Source organism: Anabrus simplex, chromosome 9 (assembly GCF_040414725.1).
Source record: "Anabrus simplex isolate iqAnaSimp1 chromosome 9, ASM4041472v1, whole genome shotgun sequence".
Classification (NCBI taxonomy): domain Eukaryota; kingdom Metazoa; phylum Arthropoda; class Insecta; order Orthoptera; family Tettigoniidae; genus Anabrus; species Anabrus simplex.
The window spans coordinates 21,541,684-21,568,927 of NC_090273.1; the positions used below are offsets into that span (position 1 = coordinate 21,541,684).

The following is a 27,244-nucleotide window of genomic DNA, read 5'->3' on the forward strand; positions in this document are numbered from 1 at the left end:
AACTGAACAATAGTGATAATATTTTGGATTTCTTAAATAAATTAGACAATAATATAAAATTCACTAAGGAAGATGAAAGGAACAATTCATTAAGTTTCCTAGATATAAATGTAAAGAGAGCAGGAAACAAATTTGACTTCCAGATTTATAGAAAACCGACGTTTACTCCAGTAATGATCAAAAATGAGTCACTCCACCCCAACTCTCATAAATAGGCAGCATTTTTGAGTTTGGTTTACAGAGCCCTAAAAATTCCACTAACAAACAAAAATTTAAAGAAAGAACTTGATTTTATAAAAGATCTAGCACTCAATAACGGTTAAAAAATAGAAATGATTAACAAAATCATTAATAAGGTGAAAATAAAATTGGCCACTAATCTTGTACCAGATAAAAATAAAAAATAAAAATTTGCAACTTTCACATTTACTAACCCACCTATATACCAAATCACTAATACCATCAAAAAACAAAATATTAACATTGCCTTCAAGACCCAAAACATGAACCGAAACGTTTTCTTCAACCACAATAAAGTTAATACAAATAGTAATCAATATCAAGGATCTGGAATATATAGGTTCACGTGCGCAGAGTGCAATTTTTCATACGTTGGCCAGACTGGCTGAAGCTTTATAATAAGATATCTTGAACATGTAAATGCAGCCAAACACAGGAAACATTCTGCAATGAGTACACACATGCAAGAAACTGGACACAGTTTTACAACTATTGAAAGGGATTTAAAAATCTTAAGAAGAGTAGAAAAAGGAAAAGAAATGACGGAATTGGAAAACATATATATTCATTTAGATCAACAATAAAATAAAAATAAAAACCTAAATGACGAAATAGAAATAAAGAATCCCATCTTATTACAATTACTGGAACTAATACAAATACTCAAATCAGATATGAATAAATTCTATAAACATTTTAATCCGATAAAAGTTAATAGCTTATTGACACAAACAAACAAACTCAACTCCTCCCCTCACTTCCCCTAGACTATCCCCTCCACAGTCTACTGCAGCTACCAATGTACCGCCTACCTTAACTTCCCCTTCCCCCTCCCCACCAAAACGTAAACTCATCCACACTCACTCATACAACACAAGAAGTGAAAACAGGATAACAAGTATTTCTCAAGAAGCTAGGAGTAACACCAAACAATTATGCAGCAGAAAGGAAAGTAAGTGACAATTCTTCCAATAAGATGTTATACAGAAATACAATCAAAACCATAAACATATAATTTTTATTTTTCATTACAGATACACCAACGAGCCATTATGGAACGTTCGAGAACATTTTAAATCCAATATCACATCAAAAAGTTTTCATCAACAAGTTTGTTCATGAACAATTTTACCCCATTGATAATATAAATTAATACCAATACATTTTATAAATGTTACTCCAGCAACGAGAACAAGTCTATCGACCATAATGACAATTATCAACTGCAGAAAATATTCAATAGTGTTATGAAGTTTTAATGACAATTATACAAGTTCAGCAACGGGAATCAACACAACTAGCCAGATTTCAAAGTTCTTTATTTTATTCTTAATTTTAAACAATTTTAAAAGATGTTCACTGGATGAGTTTCGGCGATAAAATGTTTGGACTGAAGAAGATTTTAGACAAAAAGTGTTAACTTAAGACATAATTTTATTGTTTTGTGACTTTTAAAATGTTATAAGATTGTCAATTAGTTTTATAGGAGTAATCTTGAACCAAAAGAATTGTTTTATGATCTTACACAATCTTAGATTAATGATAGTTTGGCTGATGATGCTCACGAAAAGGAGCGAAACATGTACCATGTAAACATCATAATAAATATGTAAGTTTGTAATATACGTTTATTGTATTGAAAAGGTGGCAATTGGCAAAACTAAAGGAATTGTATCACAAGTAGATCTTCAATATGGACAAGGAAAATGAAGTTTATAACCTGCAATACTGAATAATGTCGTACTTTCTTATTTTTCTTTGTGTTCAAAAGTGATGTTTCTACATAGGACACTACATCCTAGCAATTGAAATGAATAAAATATGGAGATAAAATAATTTAGTTGTTTGTGTTTTACTGGTACATAAAAAAACGGGATTTTGACCTGCCCATAATAAGACAATAAGGGCAAGCTTCTATGGCTTCAAATAAGTGACATCCTGTAGAATTAATAATTCCCATTAATAACTTATATTTTCTTAAATTTAACCACTAATCAGCAAATGTAATCATTGTTCTGTTATGCTATCACAATTCAGCGTGATGTGTGTCTCTGTAGAAAATTTCTTTTTCTAGTTTTAAATATATTGTTCTCCAAATTTAGTGCTGTGTTTGTGTTACTCTTGTGTATGCTGGCAGAAATGTCAGGTACAAGTACTGTTGCTCTCAGGTCCTTGATGGTAAATAAATATTGTATGTATTTTTCAGATTGAAGAAAATACAAGAGCACTTGAATCTTTGGGACATACCTTTGGTGGGAGTGCATCCAGCTTGGAGAGCATGGGAGCACGTTCGGCCGATGAAAAACGCAAAGCAACAGACGACAAACGCAAGACCGGTGCGAAGCGAGCACTGCTTCAGTGGGTAACCAACACTCTACCTCCAGATCTGGGTGTGGAGGTGAAAGACTTTGGCAGCAGTTGGCGTGATGGTATTGCCTTCCTTGGCATCATTGACGCCATCAAGGCTAACCTCATCAACTTGGCGGCTCTTCGACAGGCCAACAATCGTACTCGTCTTGAGACAGCATTCCATGTGGCCGAATCAGAGTTGGGCATTGCTCGCCTTCTTGATCCAGAAGATGTGGATGTGGCAAGACCTGACGAGAAGAGTATCATGACCTATGTAGCTCAGTTTCTGCACAAATATCCTGAACCTAGGGTGAGTACAGTAGTTATATAACAGCATGTTACTCTTTCATGCCAAGATTCTTGGGTATCTCAGGGGGGTTAGAAAACATTCTGTAATTTCTGTAACACTTTCTTGAAATATCATTTGATACTTTTCAACTTCTGTACCTGAAAGGAAAATGTACTATGGCATTGGGCTCATCAGTTTGGATTGGCAACGTCTCCATGATTCTGGTGACTAGTGAGCCATTAAGACATCACTGGAAGCCTCCTTCGAAGCACATACAGTCACTGTGCACTGTGTAGCCTGCAGCCACTTGCTGTAAATGTCTGTCTTTGGCTTTTGTAACAGAAACTAAGTTCCTAGAAGGGAACCATAATTTAATTTCACTAATTACGAATTACCTATCTCAGCCAGAAAATAACTGAGAATGGAAGGAGTATGACAGAGATAAAGAGCAGTGTTGCTCAGGCTAAGATCACTTTTATGCACACAAAAAAAGAAGTTACTGTGTAGCAACGAACTCAGTCTACCCCCTTCTATAATGATCATACATGCATTTGTTTGGACTGCTCTATTGTTCGCCTCAGAAACATGGACAATAAACAGAGCTGTGTAAAGAATCTTGAGGTCTTTGAAATGTGGTGTTTCCATAGGATCATTAAAGCTTCATGGATAGAAAGGGTGACAAATACCAAGGTACTGCATGGAGTAAATTAGAAGAGTTCTTTGATATAACTGATTCCCAAACGAGGTCTTTCTTGGTGGAGCCACCCCTTACGCCATTCTCAGCTGATGACAATTATTGTGGGAGGATTCATTAACAGAAATCAGCCTCAAGAAAGACCAAGATATACATATCTCAATCAAATCCAGGAAGTTACCAGAGTGGGAAACTATCTAGCAATGTTGCAGACAACCGCACAGCCTGGCATCATTTTGTGACAACAGACCAGTCTGTGAACTGAATATTCTATGATAATTATGAATATTATATTCAAGCTCTTTAACATTTTCAAACCACCAGCCTTTCACCCCAGTGTTGCATCACGGTCATCAGTTTTTCTTTTGCTCATTATCCATATTGATTTGAGCAAAAAAGATTTACCAACAAATTCCAGTTCTCCTTTCAACAATTAATTGTGTAACAGTCTGTACCTAGCAACAAGGAAATGAGATATGGCATGCGGAATATGCAATGGATGGTGTTCCTCAACCAGCAATGTTTGAGGGTGAAGAATTACTAACCTGTCAGTGAGAGGCATATTCTTAAAATAGTCGACAGCAGCAATTTACAAAAAAATACTTCTTTAATTGCTCCCCCCACCTACTCTTGCAATCAGATAGTTCTGTTGGGCACCAAAGGCTAAAAAATATGCTCTCTGTTTAGAGGACTAACTGAACCATGATATTTTCATACAAAAAGATGAAAACAGATTTCTTAAATAGAGACCATATAATCCTGAATACCACCTGCACAGTTTTTACAGAAATATTGCTCCTTAAATTCAGGTGTGGGTCATATTTAAGCCTTTCATGGTCTCATACTACATTTTAAAAACAGATATTCTCTTCCTTAATGGAGAATATTTAGCCCTTATTTAAAGGGAGTGGTGGTGGCGGTGATTATTGTTTTAAGAGGAAGTACAATTAGGCAACACAAATCAGAGGGAAAAATGGAAGGGGTGTCCCATCCCCCAAAGAAAGACAAAAATGACAGACTCCCTAGGCCTTGCAACCTAATACCGTAGGGGTCAGAAAAGAACAAGAATTGACCAAGTGAGGTTTGGATAGGTTAGATGAAAGTGAGGAGCCTGGCACAAGTAAGTGGAAGGGTCCATTGTTCACCAACCCATGCTCCCAAGTTTAGAGCCTCTGGGGCCCCTTTTAGTAGCCTCTTATAACAGGAGGATATGAGGATATTTAAAAGGAAGGCAAATAACTAGTACAGTACACCCTAATATCTTTTTTGACTTTGCTACTTTTATGGGGTCTACATACTTAGGGTACTAGTAAATCCTAATATGAACAAGGATAGCCGGGCTGAGTAGCTCAGGCAGTAAAGTGCTGGCCTTCTGAATTTGATTTTGGCTCATCCGGTTATATTTGAAAGTGCTCAAATATGTCAGCCCTGTGTGGGTAGATTTACTGGCATGTAAAACAACTCCTGCAGAACAAAATTCTGGCATCTTAGCATCTCTGAAAACCATAAAAACGTAGTTAATGGGATGTGAAATCAATACAGTAATATTATTATCTCAGTTACCTTCATCACATCTAGAAGTCCAGAAAAAAATGGATTATGATCAGCATTGCACGGGTCCATAAAACACTGGTTTTGTCCCATGATACAGCTGTAGATCAAGCAAGATTTTGTGCAGTCCAAGAAAAGGAGGCTAGCATTTGGCTTACAGCAATTTCTTCTATCAGTATAGGAACTTTTATGGATAACTCATCTTTCTGGATTGCAGTAGCCTTGTGCATGGGTTGTAAAATATATCAACAGCATATCTGCATCTGCAGTGCCATTGTGGATCAACTAGGACACCATGGTTAAGTTGCCCTATGAGCTCAGGAAGGTTTTCCAGACATTTCTCCTTGAATGATCGAATCAAAGGAACCTTGACATCCGCGGGCATTTCAACTATTTTGGAACCTATAGTAACCAGTCGATCCGCTGGTAAACGTCCTGATGGGCTAACAATCCCACCTCGGAAGAAAGGAAAATCGTTAATGTGGGGTGCCACTTGCATGGATTGCAGCTACACATTTACCAACCACTTCTAAAGTAGCTGAGTCAGCAGCAGAGGCAGCCATTCTTTTAAAGAGAAATAAATATTGATCCATTATCAGTAATTATATTTTCATTGCATTTGATGTTGAAATGTTTGGACCATGCTGCTCAGAAGCAAAGAACCTTGTCTCTGAAATTGGGACATTACTGCTGATCCCCGACCTACTGAGTATCTCCAGCATCGGCATTGCTATTCAGAGAGGTTAATGAGTTACTAATGTTGAAAATAATTATAATCATTGGATTTGAAGCAACAGCTTTATACTGATACTTTGTTGTTGGTATATGATTATTTTTATATATTTCAAATTACCTCTTTGTATTATTATTATTATTATTATTATTATTATTATTATTATTATTATTATTATTATTATTATTATTATTATTATTATTATTATTATTATTATTATTATTATTATTCAACATGGATTATTTACCATCTATATTAATAGCATTAAATTTTAATTCTGTAACATAGCACTATTCATGGTTTCAATTACAGACTGCTGATGGTTCAAGTACCCTTGCAGCTATTGAAGCAGAATACAACGAATTTATCTCCTGGTTGCTTCAGAAGACGCAGTATCTGGAGCACCTACAACAGACTAACTCTCTCCCCAACAATTATTCTGTAAGTGAGGCTTTCTATTTTTAAATTTATGCTTGGATGGGTTGTACTTTGCATAAGTCTCATAATAAGGTATACTGATTTTCTTCTTTCTCTTTTTCTAGGAATATATGACATTCAAGAATGAAGTTGACAGTAAAGTACAAGTATATGAGAAGCTAAGGAGACTTGTCGAATCTCAGAACATGATCAGTATTACCCTGGAGTCTTGGCGAGAGATTGATGGGCTCTGGACCAAGCTGGAAGCACAGGTCAGTACTGGTGCTGACATGATATTCACTTCAAAGCTTGTAATTCCTAGCTTTGCATGGCTATAGTAAATATCCTGAATCGTCTCCAAATACAGTAAAGTAAACAAATGAAGAATAACTAACCAAATAAGAAAATATTCTGACCCCCCCACACACACACACACACACACGTGTTTAAATTGCCAATGGTCCATCTCTTAGTCAGATGAATATAAGATTACAGGAAAAAATAAGATAAAAACTGCTGATAAACTATAGTCCTACATTGTTGTCAACTTTATCAAAATAACTATTTCTATAATCCAATAAACACTAACAGTAAGAAGGCTTTCAGTTTTTGACATTTGCTTTTTAGTAATGACAGTAATTGAGCCATTGAAGAGTTCTCAGTTCTAGATATTTAATTTTCAAGTACATCTTTTTGATGAGTTTCAAATTATTGCTCCTATATTTAGTAAATAGAGAAAGGTTAATGCAGTTTCCAGAGAGTTTGAATGCCACACGATTCTTGCCAAGTACTGATGAAATTAATATTTTGCCATAGTAAAATTCGCAAGTTGGCAACCCTATGAGAATGATTAATGTTTAATGGTGTATTTGTGCACGTGTTTCAGCTTCGTCACTGGCTGTGGTTGTTAGATTCCCGACTACCTGGTGCCTTGGGTGAGGTGGGCGAATGGTTAGGTCGAGCTGAAGCTCTCATTGTGAGTGATGATATCCCCACCGCCATGAATGAAGAGACAGCTAGTATCATCAGCCGCAAGCTTGAGGAGCACAAGGTAAGACTCGATTTGTATATGGCCAATAAAGCAAGCTCAGCTTTTCAGAGTGACAGTTTATCTATGAAATAAATAGTCATCACTAGACATTGGATTTATATGCTGTATAAATCACCAATCTAAGCGTGCAACTATGATGCAAGGAGTGTTAAAATATGGATTTAAGTATGCACTTATTTTCATGCTATTAAAGATTTGTATGAAATGCAAACGTAACATTCGTTTACTAGATTCATGTGATTCACGCACACCAATACATAAATTCATGATCAAGTATAAACAAGCTAAATGAAAATCAAAATCACACTACTTACAGCTGTGACTGTTCCACTAGTACAAACAATCCGTGCATAGTTTGTGAGACGTATCAATCTATCAGTGGTCACTGTTAAGGCAATATGCACACTTCTCCTACATAAGACACAGCGTGTTAACACTATGCGGCTGGCGGTAGTAATATTACTACCATGCAGAATGCGCCTGAGTGCCACTGATGGTAATCCTACTACCATGAAATTTGAAATTCAGTCACTTGAAAGCTATTCATGCTCTCGAATTCGTTTTTGTTTTAATGTATTGTCGATTTCCTTTACAATTGATGGGTGTTGTTATCGACCGATAGTGATTGGTGGTGCAACCTTGGGACAAAATTCCATAGCCATGTGCGCTCAGCTAGACCTTACCTAATTGCTGACATACGTACTCCTCACACGCTCTGGTTTGATAAGTTCAAATTTATGTGCACGTGTTCTAATGATGGATTATATGACTTCACAGATTTAGAATGGAAGTCTAGTGAGTCAGCAGTCTGCAATCATGTCTCAAGCAGTCGATTTTTACTGTATATTGGGATATGGATCACAGACCTAGTACAAGTAAAGGAAATCCTAGGCGTGCATACAGCCCACGAATAAGTGAACAGATTATTACGGAACTTTTAAACAATTCGGATTCTGATCTGTATGAAATTGATTGTGAAGAAGAAAATTAAAATCTGCGAGCCCCTCATCACCAGAAGAACCAGTTGCAAAAAGACGAAGGGAGGTGAGAAGCACAGGAACACAATGGAAACAAGATATTGCTCCTTTGAACATGCCTGTTTTTTTCTTCCCGTATCAAAATTTTGTGAATGTTTGGCAGATGATTTGGTGAGTAGTGTTGCTGCTGAAATTACTGAAGAATCATGAGCACCATCTGCAGGAAGGCTAGTAGGTAGAGATTATTTTTCACACAGAATAACCGCAGTGGGCGCGAGGAAGGAAGGACCCTTGCAGCATACATGCAAGGTTTGCTATGACAAGTCCAAATGCAACACCGGCCGTGCTGTGAAGAAAATGCTGTAAATATGACGTAGGTCTTTGGATAGGAGAATGTTTTGAATGTTACTATACCAAAGCTAGGTATTGGGAATAATAATTTGTAATTCTATTGTTCAGTGACTGAAAACTATCAAACTTTTCTGAGTGAATTAGAAATTCAATTGTGTGAACAGGGATAACAGATTGTACCAATATTGTAGCCTGATTTTATTTCCAATGCTGAAGGTATGCATTTTTGAATTGATTTCATATGATAGTCCACTTTTTCTAGAATATGTATATAAATTTATTTATACTGCAAAAACTGACAAAACTGTGATTTTTTCTGACAGTTTAAATCACGCTCATAGTGTTAATTAATGAACAAGATAAATCAATTAGTAAAATTGTAAGAAAACCGTGTAAAAAACAGAAATGTGAAGAAACATGCTTCCTTATCCCTTTCAGACCTGAAAGAAAACTGGCGGTGTGAATTTTTGTTTTACATCAAAAACTGACTAAAATGCTCTTAAATACATATATTTTTAGTTTATTCTACAAAATAAAAAATAACATCTGGAAAAAAAAGCACCTGCACAATTGTGCGTGTCAGGACTTAGTTCACTACTTACAAAAAAGAAAAATTAGCTCAATGCATGTGAATATACATATGTACATGATCGAATGTTCTATTTTACAGTGGGGAATAATTTAAAACAATTAAATCTTCGTTCAAACACAAGTAAACGTTACATTTTCCGCATTGAGGAGGAGTTTTGCTATTACTGCCCTTTTGGCAGCAGCAGCTTGTCGTCAGACCTGAAGGAAATCTGGAGGTGTCTAAACGTCAAAAACTTACTAAAATGCTCTTAAATACATGTTTTTACAGTTTATTTTACAAAATAAGAACTATCGGCTGAAAAACGGAACCCACACAATTGTGCGTGTCAGGACTTCATTCACTACTTGCAAAAAATAAAAAATTAAAAAAATTCAACTCAGTACATGTGAATATGCACATGTACATGATCAAATGTTCTATTTTACAGTGTGGAACGATTTTAAACAATTAAAATCTTATACATTACATTTCTCATGAAGAGTACAAGTTTTTCTTTCTCGGTCCTTTTTGTGACAGCACCCAGCACTCTTGCATGCATTGGCTGTAAGGAAACCTAGCTCGCACATTTGTGCGTATCAACATTCAAAACCTCATGGTATTACGTACGATGTTGTAAGTTCACAATTTACGTTTGCTACACAATCTACGCACTCCATTGATTATATTCTAATATTCAGTAAAGCTTCTAGATTAATATGAATGCAATAAATAAATACTTATAATACTTTAGGCATTACTGCTTCCCGCCATATTCCTAATGAACTGTATTTTTGAACTCTTCTTCCTGCCCCCTGGTGGTCAAGTACTAAATAAAAACAGCTGAAGTACATGCTACGTGTCCCGCACAAGCACTGCAGTCCGGTCTAGCTCCAAGAAAACGTCAAATAAGCTTAGACATAAATAAAGTACGAACCCGCACAATTGTGCGTACTCGGTCTGAAAGGGGTACACATTCCTCTTTCATTTTACACTGCACACCCTACTTTTCCTGCCCATGATATGTTTTGCATTACACCACAACAGCCTTCTCCAAGTTTTCTGGTATAAATCTTTGGTATTTGTCTGTTAAAACTAGCTTCAATGCGGAGAATGATTTCTCTACATCTACAATATAACAGGACAGTACTTGAATTTGGGATCGAGTCTAGGTGGTATTTAAACATTCAGGTAGATTCTGTTTAAAGACATCACGATATTTCGTTTTGCAGACGGAATCCGAGGTTTCCTGGGATACCTTCTAGTTCACTCTTTGTATTCTCCAAAATGTCCAGCGAATCACCAAGATGCAAACATACGTGTTTCTAGCTTCTTGATTGATTCTAAATGATATGATTTGGAAGTGTATCTTGATAATTGCCAGTTCCTTTGAATCGTTTCATCGCCGAAAGAGTTTACGGCATTATTTACATTTTCTTGAAGACTTCTTGTAAAGATGTTAAAAAATGCATAATAATAGTCTAAAACATGCACAATAAACTTGAAATGCTTGCACTAATCTGAAATATATGAAAATATGCATATATATGCACTACTAGCAAGATACCCGTGCTTCGCTACGGTATTATACTGAAATTTATAATTGAATGCTTATTGTTTTAGATATATAATCCGCCGAAATTCGCGATCTGACTCGTTTTCTGCGAGAATCCACCAAAATTCCCGATCTGACTGGTTTTCTATGATTTTACGGCATGTTTCCTCCCATTTCTAAATCTTCCTTTCCAGCAATCGATTTCATACTTCCCGGGCTAGACTCAGGTATTCCTCCCGGTCAGTTGGGTTCGTAAATCTTTGCCATCTTTTCCTATAATATTTTTAATATGGATAAAATCCTTCAGGAGATCCGGCGTGGTGTCATATTGGGTGCCTTGGTGGTACTGAACCCGCGTCCGGACTGCATTCTTAGTCATTACCCGTCCAGGAGCCGTTTCCAGCGCGGTCCGCGCATTTGACGACGGTCCGGAATATTATTATTATTATTATTATTATTATTATTATTATTATTATTATTATTATTATTATTATTATTATTATTATTATTATGTGTTGCTGGAATGGCTGATGACAGGGAAAACCGGAGTATCCGGAGAAAAACCTGTCCCGCCTCCGTTTTGTCCAGCACGAATGCCACATGGAGTGACCGGGATTTGAACCACGGAACCCAGCTGTGAGAGGCCGGCGCGCTGCCGCCTGAGAAACGGAGGATCCTGATAAGTACATTAATAACAGTAAAATCAATTGGTCTCACCTCCTTCTACACCCCACCCCCCACCGCCGTTAAGTTTAATTACCGCCACCCCCCCCCCCCACCAACAAATTTAAAAGAATGCTTGTTTCTTTATGTTTAAGGGAGATTCCAGACACCAATGTTCACGTCTATTACCTTCGGTTTTGAGATGTAAATATCCCCATAAAAATAATTCAATTTCTTTCACTTCCTTTCACACTAATTCCCCCCCCCCCCCTTCCCTAAGTGAATTTTCCCGCAAAAAGTACTTGTTTCTTTAATAGTAAAGGATCTTCTAAATACCAATTATCACGACTCTGACTTCTTCAGTTTTTGATTTATGTGTCCTCATGAAAGGAATTCAACTCCTTTACACTCCCGCCCTCCAAGATGGTTTCCCCACCAAAACGCGTCCTTCTTTGTTTTTAAAGGAGGTCCAAATACGAATTTTCACGTCTGTAACAACTTTAGTTTTTATTAGATGTATGTATTCTCATACAATTAAGTCAATTAATTTTTCAATTCTTTCACACCCCCCCCCCCCCCCCCTTCTTTGGATTTTCCGAGAATACGTGTTTCTTTACTTTTAAAGCAGATTGCAAATATCAAATTTCACATCTGTAACATCTTCATTTTTGAGATATTAGTAGCCTAATTAAAAGAATTCATCACCATTTTCAGTCACTTTTACCCCCCCCCCCCCTCCCTCCAACCAAGTGGTATTTCCGAAAACTAAAAGTACACGTTTCTTTATGTTTAATAGAGATAAAAAAATACCATTTTTCTCTTCTGTAACATGCTAAGTTTTTTTAGATATACTGTAAAAATTCTCATTTTAAAATTTCACCCCTTTTGAGTTCCCTTTAAGTGGAGTTTCCAAAAACAAATCACCTATATTTTTTTACATTTACAGGAGATTTACACCCACTCTTTACGCCTGTAACATTTTACGTTTCCAAGATATTCTGTAGATAGTCTTTCAAAAAATTCACCCCAATTTGTCACTCCTGTTTAACCGCCATTAATTGGCTTTTCCAAAAACTAAAACATACGTGTTTCTTTATTTTTAAAGGAGATCCCATATGCAAATTATCAGTTCTGTAATATCTTTCGTTTATGAGATATGTGTATCCTCATTAAAGGCATTCAACCCATTTTTCACCCTTTTACACCCCTCCTATTAGGATTTACGGGAAACAAAAAAAATACGTGTTCCTTTATTTTTAGAGGAGATTCTAACTACCAATTTTTACATCTGTAAATTTTAAAGTTTTAAGATGTAGACACACTCATTTTAAAAAATTCACCCCCTCTTTTCACCCCCAATATTTGGATTTTCCAAAAACGAAAAAATGCGTGTTTCTTTACTTTTAAAGTAGATCCAAAATACCAATTTTCAGGTCTGTAATATCTTCAGGTTCTGAAATATAAGTAGCCTCATGAAAGGCATTCAACCCATTATTCACCCTTTTAAACCCTTCCTATTGGGATTTTCCGAAAACAAAAGAATACGTGTTTTTTTATTTTTAAAGGAGATTCTAAACACCAATTTTTACATGTATAAACTTAAAAAGTTTTGAGTAGATACACTCATTTTAAAAAATCACCCCCTTTTCAACCCCCCCCCATTATTTATATTTTCCACAGACAAAAATACGTGTTTCTTTATTTTAAAAGGAGATCCCAAACACCAATTTTCAGGTCTGTAATATCTTCAGGTTGTGAAATATAAGTAGACTCATGAAATGCATTTGACTCCTTTTTCAACCTTTACCACCCTTCCTATTACGATTTTCCGAAAGCGAAATATACGTGTTTCTTTATTTTTAATGGAGATTCTAAATACAAATTTTTACATCTATAACTTTTAAACGTTTTGAGATATAGATACAATAATTTTAAAATATTACCCCCTTTTCACCCCCCTTAATTGGGTTTTCCAGAAACAAAAAAATACGTGTTTCTTTATTTTTAAAGGAGATCCAGAAACCCCAATTTTCAGGTCTATAATATCTTCAGTTTCTGAGATATAAGTAGCCTCATTAAAGGCATTCAACCCCTTTTTCACCCCTTTTCACTCCTCCTATTGCGATTTTCCGAAAACAAAAAAATATGTGTTTCTTTATTTTTAATGAAGATTCTAAATACCAATTTTTACATCTGCAAACTTTAAAAGTTTGGAGATATAGATTCACTCATTTTAAAAATTCACCCCCTTTTCACCCTCCCATTAATTGGATTTTACAAAAACAAAAAAATACGTGCTTCTTTATTTTTAAAAGAGATCCAAAGTACCAATTTTCAGGTCTGTAATATCTTCAGTTTCTGAGATATAAGTACCGGTATCCTGATTAAAGGCATTCAACCCATTTTCCCCTATTTTCACCCTTTTTCATCCCTCCTATTCTGATTTTCTGAAAACAAAAAAATACGTGTTTCCTTATTTTTTAAAGAAGATTCTAAATACCAATTTTTACACCTGTAAACTTTTAAAGTTTTGAGATATAGATACACTCATTTTAAAATTTCACCCCCCTTTTCACCCCCTTAGCGACGGAATATCCAAAAATCCTCTCTTAGCGAGCACCTACATTTTAATATGAATATATCCCCAAAATTTCATTTCTTTATGTCCAGTAGTTTTGGCTCGGCGATGATGAATCAGTCAGTCAGTCAGTCAGTCAGTCAGTCAGGACAAGTTATTTTATATATATAGATTAAACTTAATAATTTGTCCAATTTCACCTTTAAATGCACTTTCTTGTCAGTTTTGGAGGTCTGCATATCGGCAAACCAGATATGCATTTGCATGCAAATCCGATTTCTAGTCATCACTGGTCAACAGCCAATGCGAATGGTAAGTGAAGGAAGTCATTGTAATGTGAAAAAATGAGACAGCAACTGTGCAGAGGCCAGTCATATAATTCACTGTTTATGTTTTATTTTCTTGTTTTAATGTATAAAATTAAACATATCATCAGATATCATGCAGTAATTTAATGTTGACTCGCTAAGCCAGCTCTAAACAATATTGTACAGGAATGAAAATCACAACTCCAGAATGAGGGAAAAGTTTGCTTTGAAACCGAAAATCAGACCTAAATCTTCAGATGGTGAAGAATCTTCCAGAATTGAGTTGAACTGAAATGGATAAGACTCATGCATTGATTTCCCAAGTCTCTTCTCAAAAAAAAAAAAAGCAACAACAATAACAGTAACATTGTGTTGTTTATGCTAGATTGGAGTTGCCATTTGTGTTAATAGTAAATTTGTTCTCTTACACAGCATCTGTAGCTGTTGTTATCCATTGATTGTGCTTAGCCAAACTTTCTTCTTTGTATGTTAGGTTGATTCCTCAGCTTGAAAGCTGATCAAATTTCCAACCATTCCACTATCAGCTATTATACTCACCTTAGGCACAACTGAAGAGGCATGCTAGGGAAATGAGAAGTGAAGTGTTTTCCCCATTGCTTTCCTCACTGAGCCAGAATATGCTGTTACATAATAGTCTGCCAAGCCCACTGAAATCCGAATACTAGCAGACTTTACAAGCGACATTCATTGCAATGATTGGTTGTATAAGGAATGGTATTACTAGTCTGAAACAGATCATTAAAAGTAACAAACTTGTTCTAGCACACACAAGACAATGTTAGAAAGGTATGGATGCCAGGCTGAGTGACTCAGACAGCCTTTTGAGCCCAACTTGACAGACTCAGTCCCAACTCAGTCCTGCAGTATTTGAAGATGGTCATCTTTGCCTGTACTTTGTTTGTAGAAGAACCTGCCAGAGTATCTTCGTTAATGGGTGCATTCCTCCTCTGTTCCTAAAGAAATCATATTTAGAATGCTTTAACTTTTGGTTTATCCTCTGTCTTCATAGTCTGTCTCTCATCTGTTCCACATCAGTAGTTTCAAAAATGTTTCTCTGAGTTCAGTATTACTCAAACCACATTTGATATGTAAAAACACACAAAAATATGCAGCTGCACAAGGAACAAAGAACCATAGTGTTCAAAATCTGTCATAATAATAATCCATGTGAACGGCAATGAAGAAGGCAGTGGTTGATCTTAAATGATCACACTAAAATAAGTCACAATTCAAATCCAGATGTTTCAACTTGGTACACCTGGTGCAAAAGAAAAAGACGGGATTACTAGATGTGCCAAACTACTGGATAGTCGAATTATGGAGATTGTATTGTTTGTATTTCTAAATCTCTGTTCTTATGACTTCCAGTAACTTGACTTAGGTTTACTTCTATTATTGTTCATTTAATAGGGTGATTGATGTGTACCAAGATATAATTTAATAGCCACTGAATAATGAGTACCAGAAAAAAAGAACTCATCAAGCAAGCTGCACTTTCCGTATTAAGACTCTTAAAATTTGAATTTTAACCTGACATAACTTAAAATGTGACCCAAATACTATCTGTCTACTTATTGTCTTGTCTTGTACATCTGTAAGTAACCTTCTGTTTTGTTTTATTTTGCAGGTTTTCTTTGCAGATTTGCCTGCCATTAAAGCCAAGTTTGACCAAGCACGCAGTTCATCATTGGCACAGAATGTACCCCCAGAACAACTTCACAACATGGCACAACGCCTTGAAACTATCGGACCTAGAGCAGCACAACGTAGGATTAGACTGAAGTTCCTAGAGCACAAGGTAATAATTAATTATTCTTTATCACGATCTTGAGTAACACATACCTAAAAAAATCCATTTTACATCCTAAAATAATACATTATAGGGGTCTACGATATCTAGTTTGTGGTGATCAGTTTAAATGTAGCAATTAGGGATTCATATAGTCTGCTCACTGAGTGTATATTAATATTCTTTCAGTAAACTAAGTATTTTGCTTTAACAAAAATAAATGTGTTTGGTTTCAATCTCGATCAAGTAGAAATGTTCAAAAATTTAGGCTGTTCTGTTACTGACAACTCCATGGAGATTAAAACAGTATACGTTTGTTAAACTAGGATTTAACAAAACAAAGGAATTATTTTACAATTCTCTGATTAAGAACTAAGAAAGAGATGGGCTAATATGAGGACAGTCCGATAAACAGGGTAACAAGTCCCCTCATTGCAACACTGCATTCAACATCCTCATATACATACCAACCATTGTACAACTCTGATAACCCTTGTTCCACCGGTTGACCAAGGAATCAAAGCCCGTATAGAAGAAACCAATCCAGGATGGCTTGCTGCACATCATTGTTGGTCCTGAATCACGTCATCAGTGGAGGATATGCTTGGCTGGCCTAGACAGTGCTCATCATACAAGACTGTCGTGCTGTTATCGAAAGCATTGTACCACATCTGCACCATGTTACTCAGTGAATCTCCTATTAATTTCTGTCGGTGCAGTGCCTTTTAGATGCAAAGAATGGACCATATTTCACACTTCTATGTTTGACTATGTCTTCATAAGCGCAGCCAGACTACAGCTGATCTGACAGGAGATGCCTGGCATGCTGTGCCAGGGAGTGGTCATGCACCACAGCTGTTGTCCCTATGCTTCGACCTGGCAGTGCATGCAAACTCTGGAATGAATAGTACATCCAGGAGGGGGCTTGTTACCTTATTTTTTTGAACCACTGTTGTAGATTTCTGAGAGGACACTGTTAGGAGAGTAAAATTTTTTGAAACATTGGTATGACTCAGAATAGACTAGATTCTGCAATATTTGTCAGGAAATCTATGGTCGGTCTTTTAGCACAAGGTAGTATCATGATGTTCAGGTTATATTCCCATCTCATGCATTTAGAAAACAATACAAGCATATGGTGAAACAATTTGTGTGCCAATAGGCATCTTATCCATTTCTATTGTATATTCTATAACCAAGAGTTATATATATTTAATATTGTAACTTTTCTTATTTCAGTGCTGCCTCATTGCCTTCCTCCACCTGACCGAGACTAAACTGCGAGGCTGGACTGTGAAATATGGTCGAGAAGAGAAGGTTCAGCAGCTACTGGAGCAGTACCGTAATTTTGTCTCTCGTAATCGTATCTTCCAAGAGTTCAACAAGGCCTACATCGATATGCAGCAAGTTGTAGATGAATACAAAAGAGAAGGAAACATTGGTAAGACTAGACATAAACTAAATACTTTCAGTTATGGAAGGCCATAGACTGTTTTTAACTATTGATGGGTAGTAATTCTGAAGTATATTTTGAGGCATTTTATTATGAAATATTGAAAATGTATGTAAGAGTATGACAAATTTGATATTTACCATCAAAATAAAAATAAGAAAGCCTATGATGCTACAGCTCTGATGGGTGGTGGCCAACCAACCGACTGCTGCTCAGACCAAAGGCCTGCAGATTATATGGTTATATGGTCAGCATGACGAATTTTCTTGGCTGTTATTGTAGATTTTCTGGACCAGGGATGCTATCTTGCTGTCAGATAGTTTCTCACTTATTCTCGTGTAAGCTGAGTAGACCTTGGACCAACCATCCAGACAAAACTCTCTGCCCTGGCCTGGCCAGTAACTGAACCCGGGATCTTTGAGTAAGAGAGAGGCTTGCTACCCATACACCACATGCCAGCTTTTCAGATATAAAAACTGATGTATGGTACATAGGGTTATTACTGTAAACAACTGGTATAATCACAATGGAATCAATAATCCATATTCCTTGTATTGTAAAGACTTCATTCTTTAGTTTCATATTACACTTGATTGAAGAGATGTAAGTGGAGCCATTTGAACCATAGTCATCGAACAACCAGGCAGAAAAAGCTGCAACACTAAACTTACAAAATACAGTAGCAATTTTCTTTTATGTGCATTCATCATTGAATAACCACTAGTTGGTGACAAACACCATTAGGCCGGGTGCACACCAGTACGATATATCTGAAGTCGCAAGCAAACACATGATAATTATCTTATAAGATTGACATCGCTTGTGTGTGTGCTAACTATATTGAAATGACTAAACTGGTGTACACCAGTACAATAATGGCATCTGTCAAAAGATAAGCTATTACGCGATATGCTCTGCCAGTCTATTCACTCAGGATCGTATGATATTTCAAGCAAACAACGTTTGTAAAAGTGAGTGCTAACAAGGCTCAAGATACAACATTCGTACATTTTTTCATTAATATTGTAGAAAAACAACGATCGGAGTGGCTGGAGGTGTTAACATGCTGTGGCTATGGAGCCAGGCTGTGCATTGGGAAGACTGAGCTTGGCGTCATGAAGGGTATTTGGCTATAAATTCATCGCACTTCATCCCCGACCCCATAGATTACAATAAAGCTGAGGTTACAGGTTTGGCTCGGAAGACTATTGCAGCCCGCTGCTGCACTGGGGTGAGATGCTGGTAATTTCATGATTAAAAAAAGCCTAAAGACTTATGAGCTTAAATTTAAATTAATTCATTATGTTAACTACATTATGCGGATGGACTCAATGCAGTAAAACCTCGTTAGGACATTTCTGCTGGGGACAAGGTAAAAGAATGTGTTAAGAGAGAAAACATACTACTGAATATACAAATAAAAACTATCCAACAGGGATATGGAAACAATAGATATCTGCGGGTACAGTGAAAATTATATTTACAATTTCTAAAGATGAGAGGAAAGTATTAAAAGGTGTGAGAAAACATGAGGGAACAAATATGAAAACCTTTCCCGCTGGGGCTTACAAAATAACAAGTGTACTGAAAGGTGTAATTAACATCAGACAACACATATGAAAACCTGTGCACCGGGGCCAATAAAAATATCAGAAGTAGTATTGCAGATCACACTCTTTCTAAAACAAATGTTAGTAGAACCCTTTTATTTCAAAGTACGGGGTTATTAAGCATTATTTTCCAGTCACACTCTTGCACAATGAATTGGAGGTTACACTCGATCATGTATGGCCAGGAAGAATGACTTTGGCCAGCAACTTGAAGTCGACAAAACTTCAACTTGAGTGATCGAGATGAAACTCGAAGATGTGAGTTCAACATTCATGATCTCTGCATGCTTAAAAATGCAGACGCCAGGACACTTTCTGATGGATTTTAATTTTCTGTTCATTAGTAAGGAATTTCATGACTTTGTCTGTACCTATAACTAGGCTATCACAAGACAAATATGCATCATGCTAATCAGTTTCACATGATTACGTTCCTCATCCAGATACAGGCTACCATATCATGTGACAAATATTCGCTGCACTTCATTGTACCACTCAACACAAAATAGATTTCTAACTTCTGAATGGACGGCAAAATACAAGCACAGACAGGCTCACTGTTTATGAGCAACCTGCAAGCAAAACTGAACATTCCTGAGGCTAACGGCTTGCTCCCCGAAAGTGCAACTTATCCTGTGAACTTCAGGAATTCAAGGCCTTTTCCCATTATCATGCAACTGTGGCAACGACTATTACTCAAGTTAAAAATCATGTTTCTTTCACAAGGGATCACAAATAACAGTTTCATGGATAGGAAAATGTGATTGTACTAAGCAGTAATAGAGAAAATTTGTGACGCGATAAGTGAGTTATCTTTGTATATATTTAATATGATGAAAATCGGAGCTTCGAATTTACGATGTGCTAAGTGGGAAGACATGTTACTGAGGAAGGCACTAACGAGGTTTCACTGTACCTTCAGTTCTTTAAATACCAATATATCACGACAATATTGTCTTCACTCGATAACATTATTGAAACTGACTGGAAGGATTGACTTATAACATAGATCTTATCACTTTGGTGTGCAGCCAGGCTTATGCATGCTGATCAGGATCTAAGTGGCGATATAATCACTGGAAAGGCAAGCAACATTTTGCGTCCAAAGCTGTAAATATTCATGGCTCCTCAACAGGGGTAACAGAAGAGTGGAAAGTTTACCAGTATGCACTTCACACAAAGTATTAAGACATTTGAAGCCTGCCTTTTTTCTTGTTTCAATTCGTGTCCTTTAGAACATGCACTGAGCCTCCTTTGTTGTTGACAATAAAGATCATTATAAGCATAATTAATTGAAAAATGAAAACCTACAACCTGCAGGGATGTAATGAATGAACCATATATAGGCTATTAGTACAATGGGGTCGCCACTCCCAGGGTGATTTATTAATAACTGATAAATGCTATGAAATGATGGAGAGTGTTGCTGGAATGAAAGATGACAGGGAAAACCGGAGTACCCGGAGAAAAACCTGTCCCGCCTCCGCTTTGTCCAGCACAAATCTCACATGGAGTGATTGGGATTTGAACAATGGTATCCAGCGGTCAGAGGCCGATGCGCTGCCGTCTGAGCCACGGAGGCTCTATTATAAGCATAATTTTTTAAAAACTAAATGATATTTGTTTGTGACGTCCACCTCTGCAGATCTTTTGCCACTACTTTCACCATATGAGAGGAACCTGCGTGTAAGTGTAATTGCGGAAGTGTAGAGTGTTGAATGTGAGGAAAGGAACGTTAATGACGACACAAACACAAGTACCCAGGCCAGGGATATTAATCATTTACAATTAAAAACCCCTGAACCGGCCAGGAATCGAACCCAGGGCCGCCGGGCGACAGGCGGACGCGTTGCCCCTACACCGCGGGGCCGGACTATAAGCATAATTAATTACAGTTCAAAAATAAAAGACTCATTTGGAGACTCATTTACTGCGGTCATGGTGTAAAACAACCCTCTATAAGAAATGTGTCTCTCCATAATGATTGGAATAGGTCCTCACAGGAACTTGTCAAACATTTTAAACTTTTAAAAATGTAAGCCATTATCTCTTGGTGTTTTGAATAGAAATATGATACAAAAACCAAGAGGTGAACAACTAATTTAGACATTAAAATATTTTGGCTGTAAGGTAACTAGAATTCTCAGTAATCTGATCCCACACAAAAATTTAAGGGAAAGTTTTCTGCCTACCCATTCACTGATTACTTACTTCACCTTTGGTGGTTTCCCATTTTCACTCCAAGAAAATTCCAGGGCTGTAAGTTAATTCATGAGCAGCTGCTCCCTTTCCTACATTCCTCTGTTGCTGAAACCTTTATGTTAGTTCAGTGTTAAACTGCCAGAGAAAGTGATTTAACGTACCATTAACTCGAAGAGATTTTTGAGGAATCCACTAGGAAAAAAACTTTAATTTGCAGATTATTTAATTTTATTGATGTTTTGACATATCTTGCAAGTTTTCCATGTACAGATAACATGTAATGCTTAGCTGTGAAAGCTTCACCCTTTTGATCTACACTTTAAGCATACGTTATGTTTATGTTTTTTCAGACCAGAGAGAAGGCCTAAGTATTGACCGGTTCATGAGGGAGACTGGTGAGAGGTGGAAGAATGTTTCCATGGAGCTACGTTGTGTACAGAGCATGCTGGAGGAGGTCGTAGCCTACTGGAGGCGTTGGAACACTCTTGCCGACGAGTTTGAGGCTTGGCTTGACAAAGCATATGGAATGCTGGACCTGCCCGAAGAAGACAAAATGGAGTACTTCCAGGTCAGAGCATATCCATATAAAGCTCAGAATCATGTTAGGGATGTAGAATTGTTCTAGAGTGTGGAGGAGGTCCTTATAATTTTGAGTTCTAAATTTACCTTTCTTCCCAAATTCTCAAATCCAAAAATCTGGGGTCATCTTAAAATTACACATTAAGGAATGAAGACGCTTGAGTTGAAGCAGTAACTTCCATAAGAAGGTGGCATGGCATTCAAAGTGAGTGCGGACTGTTGAAGACAGCAAGGTTTATGTTGTTGCGTTGAAAGCTGTTACTTGAGAATGAAGAAAGCAGGCTTTCATTGCAGCCTAGAAATAACAGCATGTATTGAGGAACTTGTTGTATTTTAACATCATGAAGTAAAATTGAGAAATTAATGTGACTAATTACTCAACCATATCGGTAATGTGACTGGATGGCATCTATTTTGACATGCCATCTAATGCGACAGTCACCACAAAGGGCGTAAAATAAGTCTGAATGTTCTGAAGAAAGCATAAGTGAATATAGGGATGCTGATGATGATGTTGATGATAATGACATAGAATAGTATCAGCAAGTGAATAAAGAAAATTCTCAGGAGATCCCTTCAAAATAGGATTTCATCTTAGATTCAGGATCAACTTGTATTCAGAAAAATATGTTACTTTACAGAAAACCTCGTTACAGTAAAACCTCATTAAGACATTTCTGTAGGGGACAAGGAAAGAGAATATGTTAAATGAGAAAATATACTATTGAACACCCAGTTGCAGACTGCCCAACAGAAATCTGGAACCACTTCATACTACTGTTTTTTTTTGTTTTTTTTTTGACATGCTTGTATGTTACATCATGTATGTCAGTGAAAGCTGAGTCTATGCTTTCTGAAGATGAGAGGACAGTATTAAAAGATGTGAGAAATTCCAGGGAACAAATATAAAAACCATTTCCACTAAGTCATATAAATTAACAACAGACTATTAAAAGGTGTGAAAAACATAAAAGAACAAATATGAAAACATTTGCACTGGGGCCTGTAAAAGTATCAGCATATATTAATGCAGGTCGCTCTCTTTCTAGAACAAATGTGTAGTGTTTAACTGTTAGTTTCTTATGTTTCGGACCAACATTTTCTGATCACACTCTTTGACCACGAATTACTCAGAGGTTACCTTCGCCCACGTGCAAAGGAACAACTTTGGCTGTCATCCTGAATGCGACATTACTTTGGTAATATCCGGCCTTGGTTCAGATCTACTTGAGTCAAAGGTGCGAGTTTTAACATTCGTGCCAAAGCTGCACACTTCAGATGCAGATGTCTTTCCACTTCCTGAAGGATTTTACCTTTGTCTAAATCTGTAATCAATTTCTTGACTTTTTCTGTATCCATGTCCAAGCAATCACAAAACCAAATGTATGCACCACTCTACTGAACTTCTCACAGTTACATTACTACAGTAAACCATAGGTAGAATATCACAGGACAAATATACTCTAACCTTCACTGTACAACTCAACACAGAATAAAATTTCTACTTTCTGACTGGAATGAGAAAAACAAGCACTAATATGTTCACTGGGTTATGTGGCAACATCACTGCTAACCAGCTAGCAAAACTAAATGTTTCTGAGGCTCCTGGAAGGTGTAATTTACCCTGTGAAGTACAGGAATTCAAGGCCCTTTGCCATTGTTGCGTAACTTTCCTCAACCTGCCTCCTGTGGCAAGGGCTCTGACCTGTTTTGGGAAGACATTTCATACACAAAGGATGGCAAAGAACTTTTGCAAGGTTGGAGAAAATGTGATCATACTAAGCAAAAATTTGTGACTTGATGAGCAAGGTATTTTTATATAGATTTAATATGATGGAAATCAGGACTTCAGATTTGTGATATGCTAAGTGAGAACATCCCTTAATGAGGAGCATGCTAATGAGGTTTCACTGTACTTTGGAAAACTCTGTAACTGGTTTATTATTATCTGATACGTTTTCTTCAAGGAAATTCCGTTCAGTTTTGGTGCACATGTTAATGAGGGCAAATTATTTGTGGAAGCAGTTAATATTAATCAATATTTTATTTCTACTGGAATTAATAAATATGTTTTGAATCCCTCTCAGTCCTGTTTGAACCAGTTGCCAATGTTTTAAAATTTTTAACATAATGATGTATTCATGTTCAATACATGTGAACTCTAACCAATGATGTATGTTTGCAGGATGTGAGCGTGTGGAAGGACAAACATCAGTTACTGGGTGACACTGTAAGTTTCCTGATAGCAACCTGTGAGGACCAAGTGGCCCATGAACTCAAGGAACGATACTTAAGAGTCTCAACTCGATGGGAGGACCTTTTCCAGGTCAGTTAACTATTGTTATTGAAGAATGGTTTTTTGTAAAGTTTCCTACATTTTAGAGAAAAAACATTTATGAGATATTTTCTTTATTTGCAGCACGTGAAGCAGTACATGCACGCAGGAGATATCCTCCGCAACCGCAAGGACTACAGAGCAGGTGTGGAGAGACTACAACAGTGGCTTCGTAATGCAGAGTCTGTGTTGTCTTCGACGCAGCTCAGTAATACAGAGCGTATTAAGGCCTACGGACAACAACTACAGGTACTTCAGTGATTGAGTACATCAGATAGAAAATAACTTATAGTCTTGTCATGTTGCTCTGCAGGGACTAGGCAGTAACTTTATTATAATTTGATTCAAAAAATGTACAATATGATATTGAGCCAGCACACTTTTAGGAAGGAGCTGCTTATGGGTTTATATTACAGACCTTGTTTGACATTGTTCGGAATAACAGATGTTTGCTTCGTAGAAAATTATTTTGAAACTACAGACTGGTTGGTTTCAGATACAAGCTGGTAGCATCAGTAAAAAAAAAAAAAAAAAAAATTAAAAAATTAAAAAAATGTAAAATGGCAAAGAGTGATTCAGTTGAGTGGAAATATAATAAGCAGCTTATCTTATGCTGATGTCTTGGTCTTAACAGTATATCTTTGTATAGCAATGAAGTGGATGTCGCCTTGCATCTTAACACATTGGGTGCGAAAAACAATTTTGGCATTTTTCTGTGTGGGCCAAAACTTTTTTTTAACCCTCTGCAAGCGGACACCTGTGTCCACTGCGCCCTAGCAGGAAATCTGAAAATAGCCACCATGGTGTTCGTTTTAAAGAAAGTTTCTTGAACATTGTAGTTTCTTGTTCATAAGTTGTGTTATTTTATAAACCAGATAATATTTTGTTTCTCTGATAGCAACTTCAAAGTGAAGTAGAAGGAATTGAAGATCTTTTCAAGAATGTGAGCAAGATTTTCCAGTCCATGATCCAAGATCTGTCACGTGAGGAAGTGGATCGTATGATGAACACCTTAAAGAAAGAGAAAGGTGAGAATTTTTATCTTTTCCAGTTGATATAACAGAATACAAAAATATGCATGCAAATATGCACTACAAATGCCCATATATGTACGTAAAATTTAGAGTCTGCAAATTTTCAGTTGTGTAGGATGTGTGAAAACATAAAACACTAACAATGCAGGATGAAATAAATTTTTAATCATAATTCGTAACACATTATTACTTACACAAACATATTATTCCTACTCTTTCTTAATTTTCCACTATAACTAATTTTATAAAAATTTGAGGTAGCCTACTATAATTTTCTCCATATTTTCTGGTTTCAGTTTATTCCTTCTGTCTGGAAAAATATGTTCAGAAAATATACTTTCAGCATCATAAAAAGTGAAAGGACAAACTTTAAACTGGGCAATTCCCTATTTTCTTTGTCTTCTTACGTCCATCATTCTTTGCAAGGATGCTTGCGATTTTCTGCTTTACATAATTGTTACATTTTGGACTAGTTGCATCCACGCTTTTGACAGAAGCATCAAGACCCCCTTCAACTTCCAGAAATCTCCATGCCATGTGTTTCAAGTTTGCTTGATGCTGTTGCACAGACTATGAAAATATGATTTTATGTACACTTTGCATAGTGTTGCCTGGGTTGTGCCAGCATGACAGTCTTACAATTACATATGGTCTGCTGAATGTTAAGTATTTGACTGAAGTCCAGAAAATTCAAAAATGATTTGCCACAAGAAGTAATGAATATACACTAAAAATGCTCTTAATATCAAAATTTGCACAAATGTCCAAAGTACACACACACATGCATGAACAATTCTTTCTGTTTTCTTATTTTTTTGCTACTTGTTGAACGTCATGCTAACACATCAAAGGTTTTTGGCGATGGAAGGATGGGAAAGGGGTGAGTTGAAGTCAGTGGATTTGATCCCCCTCGCAAACTGGTAGGATTTGAAGGTGTTGAAATACATTTGCTGTTTTCTAACTCTCATGTCATGCCTGGTGTTGCAGAGGCCCTTGTACGAGTTCGAGCCTTGATTCCCATGCAGCTCCACCTGTTCCACCAGATCTTAGTACAGCAGGAGTCGCTCGAGGCTGGGCAGGCGGAGATAAGCCAGTGGCTGGACGAGGCAGACTCTCTGCTTGCATCACATTCACTGGCTGGAGGCAAGGAGCCAGTCCAGGCTCAACTAGACAAGCATAAGGTGAGTTCAGTCATAGAGAAGAGAGAATATTAATCTCTTGCAATACATCAGCATGGTTCTGTCTCATGGCTTGCAGAATCATGTCAGTTGACTATTCTGCTGAGATAAACTTACAGAAAAAATGAGTATATCAGTTACAAGCCAGTGTCCTTTACTGCCATTGCTTTCACATTCTTCTAAAAACACCACACATTAATTTATAGAGAGGTGGTTATCAAAATAGTGGAAACATATGTTGCAGAACACAGCATCTTGTGAAGTGGTAACAATGATCATTGGTGTGCTACAGTTATCTTTTGGAATTGTAGAGGAGAATGTTAGTCTCTAGTATGCTAGGTGGTGTACATATTCATGTGTACAGTTGGCCAGACGTAGGCGAGGCAAAATGGAAGATCTCTCCGACTTTTTGATAATTGTTTTATGCCGCTCTGACTCAGACAGGTTTTTTGGTGACAGTGGGGATAGGAAAGAACTAGGATTGGGAAGGAAGTAACTGGGGATTTATTCAGATACAGTCCCAGGTTTTATCTGGCGTGAAAATGGGAAACCATGGTTAACCATTTTCAGGGCTGCCGATTGTGTGGTTCAGACCCACTATCTCCTGAATGCAAGCTAACAGCTATGTGAGCTGAGCTGTGTGGCCAACTCGCTTTGTCTCCAACTTTCAGTGAGGACAGATCTGCTCTCCTTGTTAGACTGAAGCACAATCGAAACAT

At 36.9% G+C, this 27,244-nt stretch overlaps 1 protein-coding gene across 1 annotated transcript in view; it reads left to right on the top strand.

The window, feature by feature from the left end:
* The window catches only part of Msp300 (Muscle-specific protein 300 kDa), a 589,230-nt gene that overhangs the window by 214,874 nt on the left and 347,112 nt on the right, over window positions 1-27,244 (top strand). The window contains exons 6-16 of the mRNA XM_068229229.1: window positions 2,447-2,899; window positions 6,169-6,297; window positions 6,399-6,545; window positions 7,160-7,324; window positions 15,973-16,143; window positions 17,374-17,575; window positions 21,750-21,967; window positions 24,164-24,304; window positions 24,398-24,562; window positions 25,212-25,341; window positions 26,335-26,528. Coding sequence (XP_068085330.1) covers window positions 2,447-2,899; window positions 6,169-6,297; window positions 6,399-6,545; window positions 7,160-7,324; window positions 15,973-16,143; window positions 17,374-17,575; window positions 21,750-21,967; window positions 24,164-24,304; window positions 24,398-24,562; window positions 25,212-25,341; window positions 26,335-26,528 — 2,115 coding nt within the window. The remainder of the gene's footprint in view (window positions 1-2,446; window positions 2,900-6,168; window positions 6,298-6,398; window positions 6,546-7,159; window positions 7,325-15,972; window positions 16,144-17,373; window positions 17,576-21,749; window positions 21,968-24,163; window positions 24,305-24,397; window positions 24,563-25,211; window positions 25,342-26,334; window positions 26,529-27,244) is intronic.